This window comes from Paralichthys olivaceus, chromosome 17, assembly GCF_024713975.1.
Source record: "Paralichthys olivaceus isolate ysfri-2021 chromosome 17, ASM2471397v2, whole genome shotgun sequence".
Lineage (NCBI taxonomy): Eukaryota > Metazoa > Chordata > Actinopteri > Pleuronectiformes > Paralichthyidae > Paralichthys > Paralichthys olivaceus.
This window is the reverse complement of record NC_091109.1, coordinates 5,368,880-5,391,457: the sequence shown is the minus strand read 5'-3', so window position 1 is coordinate 5,391,457 and position 22,578 is coordinate 5,368,880. Positions and strand designations below refer to the sequence as shown.

General features: G+C 42.6%; 1 protein-coding gene across 2 annotated transcripts in view; it reads left to right on the top strand.

Moving 5' to 3' along the window:
• Window positions 1-22,578, top strand: part of stau2 (staufen double-stranded RNA binding protein 2) — an 81,482-nt gene that overhangs the window by 32,866 nt on the left and 26,038 nt on the right. For both annotated transcript variants that reach the window (XR_002202734.2, XM_020087621.2), the window contains exons 10-13: window positions 1,188-1,316; window positions 3,678-3,735; window positions 11,061-11,428; window positions 21,335-21,448. Coding sequence is in view for 1 of the 2 variants with exons in the window: in XM_020087621.2 (XP_019943180.2) it covers window positions 1,188-1,316; window positions 3,678-3,735; window positions 11,061-11,428; window positions 21,335-21,448 (669 nt within the window). In the remaining variant the exon portion in view is untranslated. The remainder of the gene's footprint in view (window positions 1-1,187; window positions 1,317-3,677; window positions 3,736-11,060; window positions 11,429-21,334; window positions 21,449-22,578) is intronic.

Sequence of the window (22,578 nt, the reverse complement as noted above, 5' to 3'; positions counted from 1 at the left end):
AATGTTCTTTTTAAATGGTCTCTACTGTGAATCATGTAAGTGCTTTGTAGCTATAACAGGAATGTAGCTGATCAGAGAAAGCAGGTTATTGTCTACATCATACACTGTATAAAAAGATGGATGACATGACTGCTCCCCGAAACAAACCATCAATACTACAGCCAGCAGGAAGCTGGCTGTAGTATATTGTATAGTTTAATTAACCACGCCTCTGATATGTTAGTGGGTGGGACATGGACCACACTAAAAGGTCGGTGTGTATCATCAAGATTTAAGTCAAGTCAGAGTCTGTTTCTTAGCTTTGTTGCTGTTCAAACAACCAGCAAAGCCCAGTCCATTTTAATGTATGCCCATTTTAACAGCAGTGTCTCCGTCTGTGTCTGTCTCTCTCAGTCAAACTGTCACTCTTTGTTTCTCCTTCCGTGAATCTTTTCTTTCACATGAGGAACAGAGCTTCTCTTAGCATCAGGGAGTAATTCAGCCTCAGACCTATTCTCCATGCCTCTTTGATACACACATTAAGCCCTGCGAGTGTGTGCGTTCCTTTTGTGCCATCCACTCACTCTTCTAAAATTTCCACATTGTTTCCCTCCATAAGCAGCAGGGCTCAAATGAGTCTCTGTTTTCACGTCTTTTGTCAGAAAAAGACTCCACTTTTGCCTGAAGACTTTGTGGTGCTGATCATCTTATAAAATTTAATAAAAGAGTAATTGTGTTTATTTTAGTAATTTGGTAATTTATTGAGGCTGTCCTGCTCAGTGTAAGTTGCGGCTTACTTGATGCATGCAGACCAGCTCTCAGTGAGCATGTCGGACCACTTTGAATAAGTGCACTGAGGCCTGGCTCTTCACAGGCCTTGGCTCCCCAAATGGTATTTGTACAGTGTAATTGTCTGTTTGCATAACATAACGACGTCTGATATTCTCTTGGAAATATCTGTTTACATTCTGTGTAGACAGATTTAATGTTTTGGGATCACTGAAAAACAAACACTTCACTTGGAGCCTTCTTGTGCGATGCAAATTGCACGGTTGACTCGAGCCAGAAAGCAAAGCAAAGTGTTCTCGACTGAAAGTGTGAAGAGTCATGGAAAAACTGTGTGAACCAGTATCACCTGGGCAAATGTGTCTCATGCACTTAGACATGTGTTTTCTCCTGTGTCTGTTCTCGCATCCGTGCACATGCAGGTGAAGGTGAATAACGAGGTTGCCACAGGAACAGGACCCAACAAGAAAGTGGCCAAGCGGAACGCAGCCGAGGCGATGCTGCTGCAACTGGGATACAAGGCCTCTACAGTCCCTCAGAACCCCACCGAGGTACGAGATCTGCTTTACCGCCGATGCTTACACCGACTCACATCTTCTGTAGCAGATGAATATACATACCACTCCTTTTGGTTGTATAACTTTTCATTTATTCTACTGCACGATAACTGTAAGCATATAGTTTACATGTTGGTGTGAAGCTTCTAATAATCAGCTCGACTCCTAAAACATGACTTTGGATACACAACGTCTTAACACAGATCTTTGCTAGGTCAATATGTGTAGATGAAGATACCACACCCATATATAGGATATGCAGGACCAACATGGTGATGTGCCCACAGACAACAGGTGGGGTTAACATCCAACAAGCTCTTGGTGATAAACATCACAAAACAAAATGAAATTGAACTTGCAGTTAAATGGTGTGTACTTTAACACATTTTAATAGTCAATTAATTGTTAAAGAATATATTTATTTTAATCTGAGCACACAGCAACTGGCTGTTGTGCATTTCGTAAATAAGTATACATATTACATCAACAGGCACTGTTTTCTTTTCCACATTCATTTCGACTTTCACTGGAAGAGTAGCGGAAAAATGCGGTCAGTGATGAATTGATCGCTTTCACATTGTTGTGTAATTGACCTGCACACAAGGAGATGCACCCAGTTTGAAAGGAGATGCACTCATGCATGTTTCCTGAAACTGTGAAGTGAAGCGCAGAACAAACTGACGAGTAACCAACATTTTTGCAGAACGTCTGTGTGCATCTCACATTCTGACTGAGTTACTGTCGCCCTTTTTACTCTCGATCCTGCTGTGCAGGAATGCTTAGGCACTGCACCCATGTTTTATAATGTTACACACTCTTACTCATGTCATGTAACACATTTTGCAATTGGTATTCTGGACATGTTAGCAGCAGGGCTCCAGGGATGGCGATGCTGGTCAGTGAGTGCCTATGCAGCTGTATGCTGAAGGATTACATCAAAAGAAATTCTATGCACCACATGATTTTGTCTATACACTACATCTCATCTCTACAGCCCTGTGCAGAATTCATGGAATACTGATACCCAGTCGATCCTCATGTATATCACGCATTCCCAGCACTGCTGGACTCTCTTATGTAAACTGCTCAGCTCCTCTGAACTGAACGTGTTTTGCAAGCAGCCATTGATCAGAATCATCTTCAGAATCAGAAATACTTTATTCACCCCACTGATCTTTAAGCTCAAGGGAGCAGATTTAGATAGAGATGTGGTTACATAACCAAGAACCAGGATTATTCAGCGTCCCCCAGACTGCTCATTAGTTAGATATGTGCCGCTGCATATATCTTATTCAGACAGCCATACCATACAGCAAAAGGATGACTGTGAAGTTGGTTTCTGTTCTCAATAGAACCCAAAACACAGTTTGCATTCAATGTTTCCGTTTTTGACTTAATCCTCATACTGAGTAGTCTAATATTGAGATTGGTCTGTTCTGTATTTCCCCCTGAAAAACGTCTTATGCTTCAGCTCATCACATGTTTAAAAGTGCTGAACCCTAAGCACACTAAAAATGTGACAAGTGTCGACATGGAAATTTTGGAAAGTTATTAAATTCCTGTCCACCTCGTTGCATGGTTTAATTCCATAGCCCCATAAACCACCATGATTTGATGACAAGGTTTCAGATAAATGAGTGTGTGCTGAACTGGAAATAAGCAGAGAGACATTTCTGGTTACACTCAAGCCAGAATATTTAGACACAATGGATTTGGGGGCTGATACATGGCTGTGCATTGACGTGACAATGCTGAAAACATCTCTATAAGAATTCTTTTAGATTCTTTAGATTACTTAGACAACCCCGAGCTCTGTGGAATAATTAAACAATATTTGTGGGATAGGTTGATTTCTATAGATCTCTCTCTCTATCGCCCTCCATCCTTCCCTGCCTCCCCTATTGTTGCCAACTGTGTTGCACTACACTCCCATCATGGGACTGTGGGTGATCTGTGGAGTGAGAAGAGACTTGCGTGTGTGTATGTGACTGAGATACTTGAGGGGGGGGTTGGTATTTGTTTACAATCATGTCATCTTCTTAGCTGTCACACACATCAGACATTTTCATTTTCACACACGTGTTTATGGCTGTGTGTGTTTACGCATACCACAGCAGAAGAAACACACTGAATAAGAGCCTTTTTATAGTTGCTAAATGTTGACAACCCCTTTAATTAAGTAGCTGGCCTAGACAGACACTAGGCTCCTTAAGCATCCCCTCCTGTGAGCGCTCGTCTCTTTGTGGCCCAAACAGTAGGAAGGAACTTGTCAGACATGCGTGAAGAAGCTGTCTGTTCAAGAATCTACATCTCTCTTTACCTCCCCCTTCTCTCCTTCTCTCTGCATCACTACAGATGGACAACAAAGGCTGGAACGGACAAAAGGCGTCCTTTACCGAAGCGACAAGTAACAGTGAGTATCCGCACGTCTCCCTGTGTCTCTCTCCCACTTCCTTCTCCTCCTCCTCTCCGGCTGTCTATCGTTCCCTCCATCCTGCAGGTGGTTTTAGCTGTCGAGATGGCCCGGCGTTTAATCTCTGTGACTGGTCAATGGGCCTCTGACTGTCAGCTTAATCGGCCGTGCGTCCTCGTGGGGAGCCTGCGAATTCAGGCTCATTCATACAGGCTTACAGAGCCGGCACACTGAGGCCCTCCGGGGAGTCCCCCCACTGCCTTCCTGTGCAAAAAACGTAGTCTTTCACTCAGGATTAACACACAAGCACGCAGGAGTCCAGATGCACACACACACACACATTCCCTTAATCCTATGCACACTGAGACACAAAGCACATCATGAGGCAGGATATGTGATGATATGATATAAGGCTTTATATGAAGCAAGATATATCTCACTTGGTGGTGTCTAACACATGCCAGCTGCAGGCAACATAAGATAAAGAGCCAATTAAAAGTACTGGAACTTTGAATTAACTCAATTGTCAATGCAAACACTGCTACACAGTTGGTGCACGTTAACCCATAAAGCAGTATTGTTGTACAACATACTATGTATAGTAGCATGCTCTGATGTCCCTTTAGTCTCAGCTTGTGACTACGTTCATTTATGCAATTATGCCGTTATTGGCAAATGATGCCACAAGGATAGAGGCCGTTTTCTTCAAGATATATGTATATTTTAATATATGTAGGTATGTTTATGCAATTAAGGTGAAACTCAGGTGATCCAGCGCCTGGTGGTTTTTAGTCACACTTGTTTACACAGTATGGGTCAGCTTGTCTAAAACTGAATTCATCAAGTCATGCCAATATTTCCATACTGTGACGGAGTATTAGGGACATATTTAAGAAAAAGCAATTCAGGTCATTTAACAAGAGAAGAGTTGTATCATAAGAGTACAAAGTCATAATATTACGTCATAGTTCCGCTTCTTCTGAATCCAGAATTGTTTCTTGAGGAAAATATGAAAGCCCTTCAATATCACGCAGATATAATCAATAATAACCTTGCAGTCGACTACTACCACACATTTCCTCTCAAAGAGGAAACTTTGTCCAAGTCCGTGTGATTCTTTTCGTAGTCCTGATACTCATGATGATGTGGTGCTGATGAGCCAAAAGATTAAATGTAGTGTTGTTAGTGAAACCTTTACTGAGTGAGTGTCTAATGATTTCCTCCCTCTAACATGACATGTCGCCTGAAATGATGACTTTATTCTTTATATTTATTCAGTGTAGTACTCCATCATATTGGTTGTGAGGGTAATTTTCTACACACTCAGGCCCCTGTGCAGATAGAAGTAAACTGAGTGCTGCTGGGTACTGGATTCCACTTCCTTTGTTAAGATGTTACCAACACGGTCGTCTTTGTTTTTTTACTTTTTCTTTGTGTTCAACCGACATAACAAACAAATAAGCCCCATCTCTTGCTGTCAGGAGGTCGACATAACATTTTCTCGTGCATCTGTGTCTAAACCATGTCTGCGTACACATACCCCAGATTTTCTGTGTAGGATTAAGTCTCGTACAAGGCTTAATTCTTGTTTAGTCTCCTGCTGCACTGAAAAATAGCATGTCAAAGTGCTGTAACAAAGGCATAACACAAGATTCTACGTTACTGCAAAAAGCCAAGATAAACCCTGTTGATTGTCTCCTTCCATCTGTCTCTGTCAAAAATGGAATCAGATATGAAGCAAACGCAGAGGCACATAAAAGACTCCTCAGTCATTCTCTCATTTGGAAAAAATCCTCTTTTTATGGAAAATCTATACTGTAGACAAAATAGTTTCATGACAGGATTTATGTATGAATCTACGTGGGAATGCAATGGCCATAAGGGACGTTTCATTTACAGAGGGTGAAGGACTGTTCTCTAAGAAGTGTATGGATGTAATTTTGTAGGAAGCAGCTGGTCTCTATCAGCTGTGTCTGTTGTTGAGTTGGCCGTCTTGTCTGTAATCAAAATAAAAACATTAAAAAGATCTTCTGCTCGCAGAAAGACAAATTGCTATTTCAAGACTTCACTTTCTATTTTCAGTTGTTTTCCTGGTCTCCGGTATCTGGCACTGCTGCCATTTTTCCACATGGTGTGAGAGCTAAGTAAGTTAATATTTGTTAAAGGTAAAATAAGCAAAGAATTCCTTGTCTTGGTTTAGCTTCAGCAGATTTCGTGCGTCGTATTACCTGAGTTTGATTTGCTGTGATGTCCCAGCCTGATAAAACCACTGCGAGCAGTTTTACTCCAAATGGCAGTGGAGTAAATGCCAGCAGCTGGAGAAAGAGCCGTTTAAGGGACAAATGAATAGCCTGTGAGATGTGGAGCAGCAGAGTGGAAAACAAACAGATAGCCTTATTAGATTTGAATGTGCTGTCGTCACTTGGGTCTAATGGAGGCTTTTGGCAGAGCTGCCAGCACAGGGGTATCCAGCTTCGGCGCAGAGAGGAGAATTGATGTGATGTTTCAGCTTTTCCAATGTTGAAAAGAACAAAGCAGACGGGTGAGACTAATCACTCGCACTTCTTGTGTTTGCTCATTGCTGGTCCACGCTCCATATACAGAATCCAGATGACAACGGAGCCCCTGCCACAATTTACACAGCAATCATATCTGTGATTAAGTCCAATTTTGTGAAAGATATATCTCCTAAATTGTGTTTAGGGATAACAGATTGCTCTGGTGGATATACTTATTTTGGTGGTTGTGGTTTCTATGGTAGCCCACGCTCAAGGCCTTGCCCAATACCTCCACAGAAGAGCCCCCTGGGAAACCACGTCTTCCTTCTTTGGTGATTATTCCTGTTACTGGCATGGAGTGTGTCTTTGGTCCCGTGCCATTCCGACTCATAGTTTATCTCACACTCAGCGTGAGGCTTAACTGTCTGCTAATTACCTCTTTAAAGTTGCCCAAACCACAGAACACTCACACGACGTTAATGTCTGAATAATGTTTATTGCATAAACACCATTTACAACTCACTCAAACAGATGCAGCTGCTCTCGGTTTTCTATGTGTGTGTCTATGGTTGCTGAATAGAAGATATTTCTGGTGTGTCTGTTGTTTTGATTGACTTTGTTGTTCATTAAATGGAAGAAGGAATAACTCAATCAGTTTGCAGAATTGCAGAGTATTCAATAAAAAAAATAAGCTCTGGAATGAGAGCGATTGTAAAAAGTTTTAATATGTGAGAAACAGTGCTGAGTCGTAGTTTGTGCTGACTTGTATTTATTGGGGAAAAACACACACACACACTCTCACTCAAGCAATAGAGAATAGGTTGTCTTGAGCTATTTCTGTGTGATCAAAGTTTCGACCAAAGTCATTTATCTTGATATTTACACATCAAACTCTTACTTTCGGAGCAAAGTCCTTTCCTATTATTAAGAGGCACTGTGCTGCAGTGTCTTACGTGTGTGTCCTTTTATTTGTATCATGCAGGCAGATTCAAACGTGCAAGCGTGCGTGGCGTAATTCACATCCTGCTGTTGGTTTTACACTATTCCGCTGATTGACAGTCGGTGGCAGTTGCGTGCCAACCAAAAAGGCCGCTGGCAAACGAACTTGGATGCAAATGTTGCATAATATAATGGTCTAAAAATGGAGCTTTCTAAAGCTCATTTCAGACATGCATTGAACTCTGCAGATCCTTCGTATTTTCTCAGAGGAGGTGCGTGTGTGAATGCAAATATCTGAGTGAGAGCCAAGTCTGCGGACTCTTTCTGCTTGGCCCCTTTGATAAAGTCCGCCAAATGTCAGGACAATTTGATGTGTGAACACAGTAGAGGATCCCCCGCTGGATTCACCCCGAGTTAGTTAGGGGGTTAATGGTGCTGCTAACAAGTGACAGATGCAAAAAAGTTGGCAAAAAGAAAACAAATATCTCCCGGTGAAGACAGTGGTGACACAAGATGTCAAGAGAGCTTGTGTTGATAAGAGTCAGTGTTGGGGTTCTGTAAACATGATCTCGTTACCTCTGCGACGGAATAAATACATCACTTCCTGCCTCTGTCTGCTGCATCCGGCTGCACCACCTGTCGCCTGAACAATGCGGATGATTTGATTTGTTGCTGTTGTGAACGCGTGTGTGCAGAGAACCTCCCACTGCATTGTGCATGTGTAAAAGGCAAAGTCCGGGTAAAGTCTAGACCCAATTCTCCGGACTTTACCTTTTATGAGAGAGAAGATTCATTTTTGTTTTTTCTTAAAGATACAAACAATCCGTTTCAGTGAGAAATGCAACGTGTAACTCCAACAAAATCCAAGTTTAGCCACAAGAAAACTTCACAGGCCCTATACAATCTTAGAAGGCTTTTCAAGTCACACTCTAGAATAGATAATATCTTTCCTTACTTATTTCATGACACCGGTGGTTACTTATGGGTACTGCAAGTCTGCTTCAATAATACAGGTGTCAGAGCTCCTCTCAGCCGCTATGTGCAACATAGAGCAATTGTCTCAGAGGCTCAAGTAGAGGAAGAGCAACTTGTTGTATCCTGAATGCCAGCTCTGTTTAGTTTGCCAGAGCATTTGACTCAGCTCAGCAATAATAGCTCCTAAAGTGCTCTTCATTGAAATCCACCAAATGAAGCAACATTTTGACTGCTCCATTGGCATAGTGGTGAGTAGATAATGAGTGATTTTCATTTTTCGTTTAACAAGCTCGACGCATGGCTGACTGCTGCGTAATATTCTATAAACAAGTCAGTTTAACATTTCATCATGTATTCTGTTATGTATAACTTGCCACAACTTGACCATGCATGTGCAGACGTAAGCTTTCGGGGCATACGTGCACTCCAGTACTCAAAGTAGCACTACACCACTGCAGCATTACGTAAGAAAAGAGAAATTAGGTAAATGTGTCACAGCCTGTCCTTTAATGGCTCTGTCCTTCTGTTCATCTTCCACATGAAACACACACACCTCAGACACCCACAAGCACTGTGTGTGTGTGTGTGTGTGTGTGTGTGTGTGTGTGTGTGTGTGTGTGTGTGTGTGTGTGTGTGTGTGTCAGTGTGTGTGTGTCAGTGTGTGTGTGTCAGTGTGTGTGTGTGTGTCAGTGTCCTTTGCCCTGGTAAGCTGTGGGATGCAGTGCTACAACAAACACGGTGGCTTGGAGACAGGAAGGGAGAGTAAAAAAGAAGTAAGAGGAGAGTGATTTTTCTTTCTTCTATTCCCATGGGTATTGCAGCAGGGCTTTTCTCTCGAGTTGCCACATTTCATTTCCTGCTGTGCATATATTTGTGTGTGTGCGTGTGTCCGTCCGTTTTGTGCATGTGTGAACTATGTGAAGGTCTTGCTCCACCGTGGTGATTTATAGCGGCGGGCTTCAGCCCTATCTGTTTTCGATCAGTCTCATGCTTGACTCTGGCTTCCCTCCAGCGCTCCCCTGGCCCACTGGACGCCGAGCCTGGGTGGGACCCCTCCAAAACTGCCTGGAACCAGCACCACAAACACACTCTCCTTTGCCTTCTCCCCCCACTGCTCTCTCTCCTTTCTCCCAACTTGCTTCCCACTTCATGTACACAATTTCACAATCGCTGTCCAACATCCTCACGCACAAACACACTTCGTCACTCTTTCTTATTCACTCTCACTACGTCTCCTCCTTTTGTCTCACTCTTGCTCTCTGCTCTCACGCTCTTGTTTGCCATCTGACACCGGCTTCGAGCGCTCAATCACATGCAAACATCCTCACATGCACGCCCACGCACACTTAAGCAGACAATCACACACACTCACATGGATTACATTCACTGCCCCCCCTCTCTTCAGTACCCTTTGTCTCCACTGCTGATGTCATGTTGGCTAACACCTTTCATTTTTTTATGACTCTACATCTCAGAATGCAAAAGGCCTGCAAGTTTTACTTGTGTAAATTTAAATTAAAGTTGTCATCATGATTGGGAGGGGGGGAAAAATCCTAGCAGTTGTGTCATTGTTGGCATGGGGCAGTTTGTTGTAGTATGAGTAATAAGTCCTGGATTTCATTGCTGTTTCCTTTAGCTTTTCTGCTTCTCTGGAAAGTAACGCAAACTTCATTGTTCATAATTGGAAATACTGTCTGCAGGTTCCCAGAAACCCTAGACTAGCGTGTGTGTCTGTGTGTGTGTGTGTGTGAGATGGTAATGTTAACTCAAACAGGAAGTGTCCTGTCAGTCATGTGCTCACTCCAGCGCTTTCTCCCAGCTGTTGGTCTGTACGCACACACAAACAAGCCCACAGACATACGCACAGACACATACACAGCTGGTCTTCCTGTCTCTGGTGACCTTGGCTGGACTTCGGAGGCTCCGCATGGGTTTCACATCCCCACCTCATCTTCCATCTGAACTGGCTCCGAGCTCATCCCTCTTTTTTTCCTCCTTTACTCTCCCTTCACATGTCGTCTTCTCTTTTCACATCTCATTTTCTTTCTTCTCATTTCTACCGCAGCCACAAAGTGACGAAACCCGTTGGTGTTTCCCCCCTTTTCCACCTGTCACGACCATTTCAGGACATTGATGTCAGAGCGTAGGAAGCCAACATTTCGATTTGTCCAAATGGTCTGGATTGCAAACATGGGCTTGGATCTCTGTTGCGCTTTGCTGGCTAAAACCACTGCATGTCTGGATTGAGCTGCATCCTGTTGAAGAAAAGCCGCTCAGACAACAAAGGTTCCTCCGCATCCTGGATCAAAATCACTCAGGATGTTTCCTGGAGCCACTGAAATATTCTGTCAAGAACCTTGATCTGAGAGTGAACCTGCCTCTGAGTTCTAACGTGTCTGTTGTTAAAGAGACGTTAGAAGTGAAGCAGGACGCCAGTTAGCTGACGATGCCGTTTTCCATCAATGATGAAGTCAAATCCAATCTGATATTGGTAGATTCTCCATTTGTGTCCGTGTCTTTGTGTTTTATCGTGAGAAAGTAAGAGGCTTTGTGTGTTATCCAGCAGACACTTTGAAAGTGCTCGGAAATGCCAAACCACATAAATAAATTCATGCATGTGAGGTACGGGTGAGTCTGTTCCTGGTCGGGTCCAAAGTTTATTCTAGAGGCCATGACGACCTCTAGAAGAAACTTTCATGGGGCAGTGAGCAGCAGAGGAATGTGTGTATTTAGATCATTTGACCTTTAATTCCGAGAGGAATAATAAACTATTTTCTCTCCCTTCTCCCTCTTTCTTCTACTCTGTCTCATTCTGCTCTTAATAAACACCATTCGTCATCTCTGTTAATTCATCCATCATTTAATTTGTTCCTGTTTTCCTCTCCTCCCTCCCCTCTTCCTTGACCCCTCCAGCACAGAAAGGTCTGCTCCACCTCAGCCCCGATGTCTACCAGGAGATGGAGGCCAGCAGGAAGCAGGGGGGCAGTGCCTCGGGCCCTGGCGGCAGCGGCAACAGCGGCAACTCTGTCAACTACATACCATCCAAAGACATGGGACCCTGCTCTGCCCCGCTGCCCCCAGGACACCCTCCATACTACAGCAGCTCAGCCTCTTCACCTAGCCCAACTGCTACCATGGCCAGGGAGCTGCTTCTTAATGGTCAGTCACCCACTGCTGACGCCTCCCTGCCCATAAAAGGGAAGAACCCGGCTCTTGCCTGTGGCGTCTCGGTGCAGCCTGCACAGCAGTTGGACTACCTGGCTCGCATCCAGGGCTTCCAGGTGAGATGCAACAAGGTGGACATGCTGCCACTAGGGTGTCTGTAGAGCCAGAGAATATAAATTTAAGTCTCTGTCTGTAGTTTTGGCTTTCCTGTCAACATTGCGCTAAGAAAGTTATTTTCTGCAGCAATGCTTCCCCAAAGTCCAGGTTTGACAAACTTATTTTAAAGACAGAACAAAAGTGAAATAGTTGTTTGCCAATCGCTATTTGTAAACTCTTTAGAGATGCGATCGCGAGTGGGAACTAGGCTGTAGTCATTAACCTGCATTTACTGGGAGTGAAGTGATAGAAGTGATGGTCAAAATGCAGAAAGTAAGACTTAAGTTGGAGCAATTACTTCAGTTTTTCACATATGTTCTTTGTTTCTTCTGGATGCCCCTAAATGCCCCATCACAGAGGATTCCATGCTGATAGGCACACAATTGTTTCCAGTTTCACATTTTTCCCCCTTGTGGAACGAAGGCTTGTATTTCATTTCTAACTGGCATCAATTAGGTCATAAAAGTCATAATTCAAACTTGGTAAAAGCTGCAAACACCCTGTGGTACAGTCGTGCAGTGTGCACACATGCTAAAGTGACAGCACACAGATGTTTGCGTGACCATGCAAAAAATATTACCCCTCTACACACCCACCCATACACACACAAACACACGCATTCACATGATTCTTCTCCCTCCCTTAAAATATGAATGTGGTCTTGGTCAACCTGTGGGGTTGAACAGAGAAAACCACATGTACACCACTTGAAACTTCGTCACTTGAGAGAAGCAGGCTCTTTGGATCAAAACGCGTAGCATGTTATGCACAATCTTCCTCTAATCACCTGCTGCATATATGTTTGTAGATTACTATAATGACACGACTGCTTGGAAAAGCCTTCTTGAGAAGGAGAAAGTGATGAGAGTGATACCACTACAGGACAAGTGTCCTTGTGTGAAGAGTCTAGAATATAGAACTGCTCAATAACACACAATTTGTTTTATGTTTCAGCCTGTAGACATTATTGGCAGGCTGCTGATTTAAAGCAGGATCTAAACCTCACAGGTGCTTCTGTCATTACCAGGCTGGACACGGACACACACACACACACACACACACACACACACACACACACACACACACACACACACACACACACACACACGTACAGCTAGCTCTCAGCACTCTGTGTGAGTCTTTGTGTCCAATAGAGAGACAACTCATGTTCTGTTTAAAACTGTGCCGCCCAATCTGTGGCGCATACCACGTCACTGATACCAGCGCCGCTCACTAAAGCTGCAGATGCTTTTTATCAGTTAGAGCGAAAACATTTTATCTTAACCTGCTGAGGGTTCCTTTGAAAGGCCTTTGTTATTGCTCTGAGCCTTCCTGTGTGTGGGTAACCTGAGAGAGCTCTGCTGCCAGGCCAAGCCCAAACACACACACACACACACACACACACACACACACACACACACACACACAGCAGGTTCTGTTTAGTAGAAATGGAAGAGTTGGTCAAAGCCTGTGTGAAGTTTAAGTCCTACTCGTTCTCAAACCATAACTTATTTTCCCTGTTCACAAGCATAGTTTTTGTCTGTGCACCCTTCCATACATTTTTGTGAATAAATACACACCTAACTAACAGTGTCGTCACATATTTCTGTGTGTATGTGTTTCTTAAGTGAGGAATTCAGGCTGTAATTTAGACATCCAGACAATATGTGTTCCATTGAGGGGATGTTTCAAATCATCTTGGTTTGTAATGAGAACCTCTGGTTGTCTCCACAGCCATGTCAAGCAGACCTCTTAAGGCTTATGTATTCTTATGTGTTTTTGTGGGATAAACCACCACAGACTTTCAAATGTTTTTGCCAAAACCTGCACTTGTCGGCTTTTCCACCGGACACATAATGTGCCGCTTCGTGTAGGGCCAGATTTCACTTGACCACACTCAACAACAAACATGGGCTCAGATCCACCATAAGATTTTTTCAGTAATTTGATAATAATCTCCTGGTCTGATTAGTAACTTTGTTTTTGTAATGTAATTATGTTATCCAAGTGAGCGGATTACAATGACTGCCCAACATTGGATTAAAGCAACTAAGCAAACACAGAGGACATTCTCATAGTGTCTGTTTCAGCCATCCAGCTCAGCAGACAAAGGGCCGGACCTACCTGCTAAGCCCTTCTTTTGATTTGATTGGAAAATAGCCTCTGGTGGAAGCTCTGACTGGATAAGCAACAGTGTGTTGTACTCACGCCAGCTTGGAGCAAGGATGCTGGCACTTACTCCAGTGTGTGTGTGTGTGTGTGTGTGTGTATGTGTGTGTGTGTGTATTTCCTATTAATTTGGCTGGCGTGTTGTTGGCACGGTGGGTATGTGTGCTAGAAGTAGGGCAGAAACAAAGAAGCAGGAGGTAATAGACAACACATGGGCCAAGGATGAAGTACTGAGTAAGAGCCACGTAACAGATTCTCCTTCTTTCTCTATGTCTGTGTATCTCTCTTTGCTTTCTGGTCATTATACAATATACATAATATTATCTGTCTGCAGCTCCATCTTAATTGCTTCCTCTGTTCTTACTGACCAACTCTCTTATTTCTCTTGCTGTTTGTGTAGTTTGGATATGGTGAAGGCTTTGACCTCAGCATTGCAGTCACCAGCTGCCCATTTACTCTGCCATCACATTACTTAATAGTCATGACAGACTGCTGCTACTTCAGATTATTACCTTTTACCCATTTTCCCCAAGTGAGCTGGAGATTTTATATCAAAGATCAATGATTGATGGAAATCTAATGATTTTTTTTCCCCTTCACCTTCAAATGAAACCGTGGCACACACCTGGACGGAGACAAATGCGCTAATGATTTACTCTCAAGCTCGTCACACTTGATTACATCCACTTCATGTCCAATAGGCTTTGTGGTTTTAGGAAAACTGGAGCTTTTTATCATCACAGCTCTTTCTGTCTGTGCATGTGGGTCGGCTGAGTGATTTAGTGGTTGAGCGAATTAATGAAGAAGACAGGAGTGAAGTGGACAGAGCGAGAAAGGAAGTGTGGATGAAATACGTGTGTGTGAGGGATCACATGCTCCTGTTGTTTGTGGGCAAACACAGAGTGATTCTTCAGGCATAATGGCAAGTTACATGATCCCTAGTTGGTTACATGAGTAGCCAGTGGACAGGCATGTGTCTAACATGGAAAGTTATTGTCCTACTCTTGAGGATGAAGGATTTGTTTATTTTTATCTCCAGAAACATTTTGTTGCACTGTGTGCATCTCATGTCAGATTTATGTTTAGGATGTGTGGACCTGTTGTGTACATCTGTATATCATTTGAACCATTGTTATTTGATCTATGTCAACACACAGCAGTTAGAAACACATCAGTCCCATATTTAGCTGCTTTCAGACATGTTCTGTAGCCGGGATATGTTCAAAAAAAAATTTGAGGGGCTATACTAGAGAAGGCAAATGTCCAAGATAATTTTCTGCAGTTCATATCTGAAAATGGCTTTGGTCACATATTGCTAAATGCTAAACCACTGTACCATTTACCAGATGTTAAATTAGTACAATTGGAAAAGAGTCATGAAGTCAACAACTGAGGGGTAAAGATGCAGATACATCATATATGAAAACTATTCTAATATTAGCTCCCGTAAGATACAGGTCACATTAGACCAAATATGACCCAGTAAGGCTGTAGCCACATAATCCATGTGTATTCAATTGAATCTCTTAACCTTTCTTTTACAGGAGGAGGTGTTTTTTATTATAATCACGTCCACTATGAAATTTAATGTTTCAAGGAAAGTCTTGCTCCTAAATTATATTGATTTGATTTTGCTTGTTCTGGACAATGATTAGATTAGCCTCGTTTTGCCCAAGGTCCATAAAAACAATTAGGTACAGAACTCTCCATCAAGGGTCTCATTATTTTTGTTGTGCATAATGTAATACTGTTAGCCATATTCCTAGGCAACTGGCCGGTACAGTGAATGTCGCACCTTTCGACATTCACATTGGAAATTAGAACCCCTCCTGAGGTTGAGCTCTGGTTGTGTAAATGGAAAATATGACGGAGCCACTTTGTGTATTGTAGCAGAGATTTTACTGGGCCTGTAGAGTTCTGATCAGCAGCATAAAACATAACCTGATAGTTTTGTTTGTTTGACTAAATCTATGGGTTGGCGCTGTCACAATCATATGGGTCAGATCTGAAATCTTAATGACGCAGGTTGTTGCCACCTGTTAGAAACTGTTAATATCCTCTTGCATTAATGGCAATCAAAGATCGCATACTGTACAATAACATAACATTCCAGGTTGTGTCTGGTAGAGCGGTATCTACTGCATCTGTCAGTTCTGTCCACCTGCTAAATCCAAAAGCAATAACAGAGCAGAGATGGCAATCGGCTGAGTTATGTTATCTTGCCATGACGGGCTGAAGTTGAAAGACGGATTTTAGAGAGAAGGGAGGGCCGTATTCATGGCTGTGCTGGAATCAGTACTTCTATGTTGGAAATCCCATGTTAATGAAAACACTATCCTTGGAGGGTAGCTGGTGTTGATATCCATTCAGTGCAGTTCCCAGGATTTCTCACACTTGCATGTTGTTTGTTCTTCCCTCTCGCCGCTTCCCTCTTTGGCTTTCTAGAAAGACCACTTCAAATGTTTCCGACTACTCCTCGTACCCTGCCTGGTAGTTCCCTCTGTCTTTTTTCCCCTCCCTCTCTCCTCCCTTCCTGATCTCCGTGGCTGACTCTCATCTCTCTGTATCAACATCAAACACCAGATCTGGTACAAACGTTCAAAGTCTCCTCTAACAGTTTGTTTCCAACCTCCTTGTCATCGTCTCATTCCTCTACTCTGTGTTTACTCTGGGATTTGCGTTAGAAAATACGTTTTGGGATGGCTAATCCCACCACGTTTGATTTCTGCGGCAGGGTGATGCCTTCCAGCTGTGCTCTGCGGCATATTTGTGTGAAGAGCGATCTTCGAAAACAAGTTTTGTCGGTGGTATAAATCAGACCGTTAATGCTGTGCTGGCTCGGCGCACAGTCTCTCTGCTAACATGGTGGCCTTCTGCGTTCATGTTGGTGCGCACGCTTGTGTCTGTGTGTGTTTGGCAAAACTGAGTGATGGTGTTTTTTCACAATCAAGCCCACTTGCAAACCTTTAAATCAAATATCCTCAAGTGCCAGCACAGCACATTGCAAATTTGAATATGCAGCATAATTTTTCTTTCACTTGCTTTTGTTCTTTGTATTTTGATAGTATGGATCATATTTCATGTTACTCTCAACACTAGGCAGTGATGCATGGGTAGATGGAGGGTGTGTTAAGCTGGCACTTTTTTTGGAATCCAAACTCTCCTCTTCATTATCTGCACACCCATTATTGTTCTCAGAAGTACCCTGGCCCGCTGTCTACCACCAGTTGAATATACTTCTGTACTGGGCGAGCTTTCACAAACTGGAAACAGAGTCCCAAATATTTTGATGACAATTTAATGATAGATAATAACATAGTAAAAAAATCCCCTTTGGGCCGTGTTCTATGCCCAAACCTCTCTGGATAAAACAAAGTGGTCAGAAAACAATACATAGTTATGATAATAATGTCTCGAATGTTGTTTCTCTCCTAGTAAATCAAAACCTTGCCAGGAAACCAGGAATATTTTTTCTAGTACTGCGAAATCATGTGCCACTTTCCATTGGCGTTGTGTCAGGACAAGCAAGACGAACAGCGTTCGACAAGTTAAAGCAAAAAACTATAAAACGATGCTAATGTGGAAACAAAACATCTCCTAACATCTCGGACCAGTGCTCTGGTAATAAGGATCTGATACTGCTTGTTTACATTGATCATAAATTACTAGCGTTTCATGGCAGCAGAATGCTATTGTGTCTGGATGCTAGGTTGACTACCACCCATTATCATTTCTCATTTTCGTTGATGTGATCACGTTCCTTTGACAAAAGCTGAGCAGAGCATATTCACATCATGGCTAATCCTGGACTTCCTATAGCTAGCTGCAAGGGTGATTGTCAGTAGCGTCCTTTTAATTCAAATACTTAAGTTATTATTCTAGTTACCTCGAGGTTATGTTTTCATTGCTGTTTGTCTGATTGCCTGCAGAATTATGCAAAATCTACTAATCTAAAGTGTTAACTTGAAACTTGGTGGAAGGGTGGGATATAGGCCAAGGAAGAACCCCTTTGTGGAGAGATGCGCTCTCTGAGTGCCCTTCTACTCACTTTTTGGTATATAATTTTAACACCTGACCTTGTTTTAGTATAATCTTAGTTGTTCACCTAAAAACCACCACTGAAAAACCACCACTGAAACCCCACCCATCTGACTGTCATCAATTCAAGCTGGTAGTTAGATTGCATTAAAATGTACTCTTAGGGTATTTCTATTTTAAACCTGTATTTCATGAGAAAATCCCATTTGTGAACGCGAGTTCTCAATCACCGACTGGCTTCAATCAAACTCTATACTCACTTTGTCTCATTGTCTCAAGACCTCTGTCTGTGATTGGGGCAAAGTGCACTCTAAAGTTTTTAGAGTAGCAGCTTTATTTTCCCTCAATCATTAGTAGAAGTCAAAGGTATATTAACAGTGCACTTCAAACACTCTTGACCCCTGAGGTTGCAGCTGAAGTGGCTCGATGTGGACCTCTAATTGCTTCTCACCAACAATGACAGCGGGTCAGCTTCGGCTGAAAATGGCTTGTTTATTTTGGTAAAGTCAGAGTTATTTCCATGCTCTTTGACTCTGTCTCCTGCACTCGACTTGTTCTTAGTCCTTCAATACTAAGTATTAGTATTTGCGGAAAACTGTCCTAATAATAGAGTAGTACAATTTCCTTTGTGCATATGTACATGTACTTTGCACCTTCTCATGTCTATCTAGATCTCTATTTGTGGGTATTGGCAGTGCGTATTTGTGCACTTCACATACAATTCAAGCATGGCTGCATGAGTGCTATGACTGTGATTTCTTTTTAGTTTGTGCATGTTCGTGTTTGTTCGAATAACGAGCAGCATTTGAAGAGGAGCCATCCAGCTTTAGAAGCCAGATGTCAGAGGTCGTTCCACATTAGTGCCGCCGATCAATCGCAGGCCTTGCATAACTCTCCTGCCTCTTTGTCTCTAAAGGAAGTGGATTAGAGGCTGTTTTTTGAGTTGGGACCTGGGATGATTAGTTAGGCCTGTTTAGAATGCATGCACTCACAGATGCATACAAACATGCACTCAAAACAGACTGGCTTGATGGGATAATAGACAGTTTGTTTTCAAGATGCTTGTTATTTTACTTTCCACAAAATCATCGCCAATGTGATGATGCTGTAATGTTCTTTGATGCTAGAAGATCAAGCAACTTTATTTCCTGTCTATGGGTTAGAGTCTCTGGTAAATGAAAGTAAGCACGTACTTTGTCTGTTTTATCAACAAAGTACCAAGAAAGAAAGCCAGCCAGAATGCCAACCTTGTTTTAATCATTTGATTAGAAGATATCAAGATTTATTCAGTCATATATCATATACGTGTCAATGAGCATTACAGGTACAAAAAATGTTTCTAGACCTAACATGAGATATTTAAAGCTGCTTTTAGACATCCACCTAAGTGTGAACATTTTCCTGAAATGTAGAGTTGCTTTGGACTAAATGCTAACGTTGGCATGATAATATTTTGATGTTAAGCAGCTAAAATGTTTGCTAACATCTGCTAATGATATCTAAGCACAAAGTATTGCTGACACTGAATGATTTTCTCATTAATACTGGACCAATTAAAAATTTGACCAGGAAATTGTACATTGAAAATACATCTTACATGTAGATCAAGCTTTAAAAACACAAATTTCTCTGTGGGTTGTAATTGAATAACTTTTATAATCAGCCCCCTGTCTTTGGATTCTGATGATCAAACAATACCTAACCAACTAAACACTCAATGGAAGAAGTTGGGAATTCTAAGTTGCATATATCTGTGCAGTGAGAAGCTGAAAGAGTCTGTTTCCTCCAGCACCAGCGAGGGCCTCATCCTCAGCTGGAGGCCTGACAGCTCGCAATAGATGAACCCGAGCCAAGTGCCCGCTGATCAGACAGCATGATTACACCATATATCACAGGCTCTCAACCGCAGCCCCTTGTAAGGCCTAAATGAACCAGCATACTGGACAGTTGTGCACACACACAGATCCATATCTTTGTGATCACACCCATAGTTCTGTTTTTCTTCACACACAAGCAGAATTCCCAAGATTTATAGAAGCAGCTTAGCACATTTACATGTATTTCCAAACTTTCTGAAATGGGATTCCTGTTACTGGACGATAATAGTCTTGCCCCTAAAAAGTTCCCCTACTCTTGTCCTTTTTTTTTTCCGTCCCTCTGTTTTTTTCCTCTCTCCCCTTAATGTTGACGTCTGGAGAATTTATTAGAGATTAACTTGTCAGAGAAAGCTTTTTCCACAGCTAACTTTACTACATTCATCATTCATACACATAACAGATAGCATTCCACAATTTATCACCATGGGCCCATCTCCGCATCAGCAGGTGTGCGTTCACATGCATGCGTGTCTTCCTCGCGTGGACTATATTTAACATCAACTGATCGCTCATATCTCTGTGCGCACATGTTCATATCAACACGTGTTTGTGTATGTTATGATGGGTCTGTGTCTTTATGGGCAGACGTCCATGTGTCTTGCCGGCTGGAGCACACACAGACCTGTCCACGTACGATCATAACTCATTCGGAGGGACGCACACACCTCGCTCTGGAAGCTTTCAGTCACAGGTCATATATGTCTGTGCGTGCATGTGTGTGCACATGAGTTACATATGCATGGCCAACAAAACTGTACCTGAGATGAGATCAAAGTTTGATCTTGTGAGGTTAGTTACAATACACAGGGAAATACACACACAAACACACACACACTTTCCCCTGATTAGAGAGTAAAACTTCAACCAGCATATATAAACAGAGACAAACTAACACATTCATTGTGTATAAATTAAACAGATACTCATATTAACTTTTTTTTTTTACATATTATTATTGTTCCTTTTTATATCTGCACAATTCATGTCAGAATATCTAGAAACAGCCTTTTTTATTATGTCTGACTTATCTGAGGAGTTTGAAGTGCAGTCTACTTGTTGTGAAGTGTACTAGAAGCCGTGTTATTTCCAAAGCTATATTCTTTCATACCTGCTCACTTACTCTTTCATTTGCCCTTGGTACTGTGAAACCATTTTGACTCTCTAATGTCCCTCTCCCGTCCCTTCTGTCCTTTGTCTCTCTCCATCAGTCTGATATTTCCCTTCTTTCAGTTCTCATGCTTATTTGTGCTATTTATTAGGATGCCTGCAGCTGTCCTTGGTAAAGTAGGCCAGGCAAACACATACGCACATAAACGGACATATACACATGCAAATGTGCACAGAGTCAGTGAGAAGTAGGGCAGATAAGCAGGCAGTCTTACCCAAAGCCCTTGGATCTCAGGAGCAGACTGTCCCAGAGGAGCATCATGTCATAACAGCCCTAATTGCAGAGCATTTAAGAATGCCTGCAGAGTTACCCTCTCAATGATGAGGGGTCGCCAGTGATGTCACCACTACCCCCTCGGATGCCCCTTCGCCAAACACGTGTACACGTCCATACCTCCACACCATTTCCGCATGGTGGGTGTGGGGTAATTGTCCACAAATGCTCTGGTGGCAATTAGGCATGCAAGATTTACTCTCAAGCCATCCACTTCCAAAAACACGAGGCCATATCCCGCAGAAAACCTCAGTGCTCTCATCATCTGTGCACTGACTGATGTTTTCCTGTATTTACTTTTTGGGGTAACTGAATTTGTTGACCTTTGCCCTCTTTCCCAGGTGCAGTACAATGATGCGCAGAGTGGTAAGGATTTTGTGACCTATCTGACCCTCTCCCCTGTGCAAATGACTTTCCACGGCACTGGGAGCACCCTCCAAGCCAGCCATGACCAGGTATGTGTGAGCCTATGTGTATGCAAGTAAGGGGAGGGTGGTTGTAGCACTGAATTCATGCTGTTGGGAGCAGTTCGTAAAAAGGAAATGTTGTAGCTGGTGCAGCACATGATCAATCACCAATGTGAATGCTTTTGCACAAACCTGGTAGCAAGCAGTTCCTACATCAAAATGCTCACCATCCTTCCAACCTTGACTCTCATATAACAGTCAAGGAAGCATGTTTGACACAGCATTTTAATGTTTTTGTCTGAATCAGCCCAACTCGTCTGGTGCCGACATGCTTGGTTTGGGCATCCGCACTCCGAACACTTTCAGTAGTGAGAAAATGTTTTTTTGGGATATGTCTGAATAAAGATATTTTGCATTTGAATACCAAACTTTAAATTCATGGATGGCAGCAACAAGTTGATAATAACATACATGAATGGAGGTTAAATCATTTTAGTAGGAACTATGAATAAAAACACATCAAACTAAAACTACTGACAAAAATCAATTTTTACTGCTTTTGCTGCTACTACGATTTGCTTTAGCCAACTTATTGTTAGAGCCAATAATGCCTGCTAATATCATCTGTGCTCTACCCCTAAGTATCTGCTTATCCTGGTTCACCGAAGTGTGACATGTAGTGTATACAGTGTAGTATATAGGTCATATTGTGAGAAGGCAGCAGTCCTCCATCTTACTCCATCCTCTAATTAACGGAGAAGTCTTGGCTCCGTGGCTTAATTATTAATCTCCAGATCATCAGAACCACCTGTGGTAATAATCACTCATTGCATTTTGGTCAGACAAGCCTCTGTTCCTCACACACACAGCTGCCGGCTCACTATGATTTTCAATCTATCATAGACGGAGTATCACCACAGCTCGTGGCCTGCCCCTCGTATTCTCTCCCTCCCTCTTGGGTTTTTCTCACTCACTCTCTCTTGCGTACTCCCCATATCCAGAAGGAGGCTCTTTGTCTTGTGTTGCCCAAGCAGAAAAGCAGTTGCTTACATTCTATCATCTAAACATAGGACGCCCCTTTGTTCAGCAGTCTTCAAAGCTTTAATAAAGGGCCGGCCCAGCCCCTGAATGGGACAGCTGACAGGGGGCTAGTGTCGCCACCGCTAACTGAGAGCCAA